The sequence below is a fragment of the Austrofundulus limnaeus genome, unplaced genomic scaffold, assembly GCF_001266775.1.
Source record: "Austrofundulus limnaeus strain Quisiro unplaced genomic scaffold, Austrofundulus_limnaeus-1.0 Scaffold1845, whole genome shotgun sequence".
NCBI classification, from domain to species: domain Eukaryota; kingdom Metazoa; phylum Chordata; class Actinopteri; order Cyprinodontiformes; family Rivulidae; genus Austrofundulus; species Austrofundulus limnaeus.
Genome location: NW_013954247.1, coordinates 24349 through 26490, shown reverse-complemented (window position 1 = coordinate 26490; position 2142 = coordinate 24349). Strand labels below are relative to the sequence as shown.

Genomic DNA, 2142 nt, shown 5'->3' with positions numbered 1-2142 from the left:
GTTCAGGTGTAAGGTTAAGGTGCAGGGTTCAGGTGTAAGGTTAAGGTGCAGGGTTCAGGTGTAAGGTTAAGGTGCAGGGTTCAGGTGCAGGGTTCAGGTGCAGGGTTCAGGTGTAAGGTTCAGGTGCAGGGTTCAGGTGCAGGGTTCAGGTGCAGGGTTCAGGTGTAAGGTTCAGGTGCAGGGTTCAGGTGCAGGGTTCAGGTGTAAGGTGCAGGGTTCAGGTGTAAGGTTAAGGTGCAGGGTTCAGGTGCAGGGTTCAGGTGTAAGGTGCAGGGTTCAGGTGCAGGGTTCAGGTGTAACCTGCTGAGGGATCAAGGGTTAGTTCTGACCCTGTGTTGATCAGAACATTCTTCTCTTTGGGAATAATTGAAGCTGTATGTAGAATCATTCCACTCTGTAAAATAACTGTCCAGATTATTCATTAAAAGCTGAAATTAGTCTGACATTAGTGTTCATGATGCAAACTAATGACAAAAACAACCAACAAAACAAATAATGTGTGGGTCTGAGGAGGGCTCAGAAACTACACAACCTTCTGACTGGTGGCTAACTTCAGTTCCATTGATGGGAAATCAGTGGTAGTAGAGTTGGGGGTGTAATTACCTCAAAGGTGTGGTCCAGTCTGTAGACAGGTGAGGAGTTCATGGCGCTGACCACTTCTAAAACACCGTTAAAATTATTGAGTTCCTGAAAAACCTGCAAGATCTCGATGATTCGAGAAACAACAGCGACTCTCTCCTCCAGGTTCTCTGTTTCTACAATACACCTGCAGACACAGCGGCAGGTAGCATCAGAACCTGCAGCACCTGCAGGAGGGGAGCTCAGTGAACACTGGGTGGGTCTTACTTYTCAAACCACAGGGTCAGGTTGGTGGTGTGTCGGATCATCCTCAGCAGGTTTGGAGAGTGGATCTCTTTGTCCTCTTTGGTCCAGACGCTGCCGACCAACTCTGATGGCTGCACTGCCCTGCAGGCCAAGGTCAGAGGTCAGAGTGACCAGGTAGGCAGGTGTGTAGCTGCCGTGAGCGCTGCCATACCTGAAGAAGTCGGACTCGAGCAGAGTAAGCTGACGGGCGATTTCAATGGGATGCAGGGTCATGAGATCGAAGCTGTCAATGCTTCCAGGTTTACAGATGTGCCACTCAGTGGGGGGCGGAGAATTCTGGAAGGTGATGTTGTGGCCCGACGGACTCACCTGGACCTGCTTCTTCCTCTGGATGATCTTAGTGATAGACTCCACCCACTTCCTCATCGCTTTACCTGCAAAAGTTGACACATTTACTGTGGTCAGAACGCTGAAGTGATTTGTGACCATAGTGTATTCCCAGAAAGAGGAAATCTGTACAGCTGAGTAAGCAGCAGTCAGGGAGAAGATGCCTTGCTCAAAAATACAGGGATAGTTGGGCATGGAGTGGAATCAAACCTGGACTTCATGGCCTWCCAACCACTGCACCACAGCCACTCCTGAGATCATTATTATCTTAGATTTTACCAGAGGTAAAGAGTCAGACCCTGACACTGATTCTTCATCCTGAGTCCAACACTAGATGGAAGAAGGTTCAGGTCCAAGACTTAGGCTCCAAGGCCAGAAAACCTTCCACCAGTTTGACAGTGGAGATGGTGGTTGTCTTGTCACTGTTTGGACAGGTGCCCACCTCTCACTGAGGCTATGAACTCCTCCAGTTGGCTCAGCAGGTGAGCATCTCTCTCAAAGTCGTAGAAGTGATGCTCCACCCAGTGACGACACACATTAAGAACTCTGTTGGAGGAAAAGCAGCAGGTCAGACAGAAGCTCTGACACACCTTTCATGAGTTCACAGGTAGAACAACAGGTGACATGTGGCTGAATGTCAAGAACATATCAAACTCACGCTGACAACACCTGTAGAGCTGATGTTTACTGGAGGTATGCTGGTACCGCAGACAATAGCTGCGTTTCCACTGACCATGAAAATGCACAAATTAGAATTTCTAAAATAAATTTGCTCAATGGAAACACGTCAATTTCACGTCAATTTTTTGACTAAATGATTTTGTGCTAGGATAAGGTGGTTTTCAGCTGTATAGAAATTGGGTGTATTTGGCAAAACTGCAATGGAAACAGTTTTTTCACATCACAGGAGTCACGTGATCAACAACCGTC

At 47.8% G+C, this 2142-nt stretch overlaps 1 protein-coding gene across 1 annotated transcript in view; it reads right to left on the bottom strand.

Annotated features, from left to right (window-relative positions):
• sos1 (son of sevenless homolog 1 (Drosophila)) overlaps window positions 1-2142 on the bottom strand; it is a gene marked incomplete at its 5' end in the record, with an annotated part of 37589 nt that overhangs the window by 17188 nt on the left and 18259 nt on the right. The window contains 4 exon segments of the mRNA XM_014033795.1: window positions 604-766; window positions 847-966; window positions 1037-1259; window positions 1655-1758. Coding sequence (XP_013889249.1) covers window positions 604-766; window positions 847-966; window positions 1037-1259; window positions 1655-1758 — 610 coding nt within the window.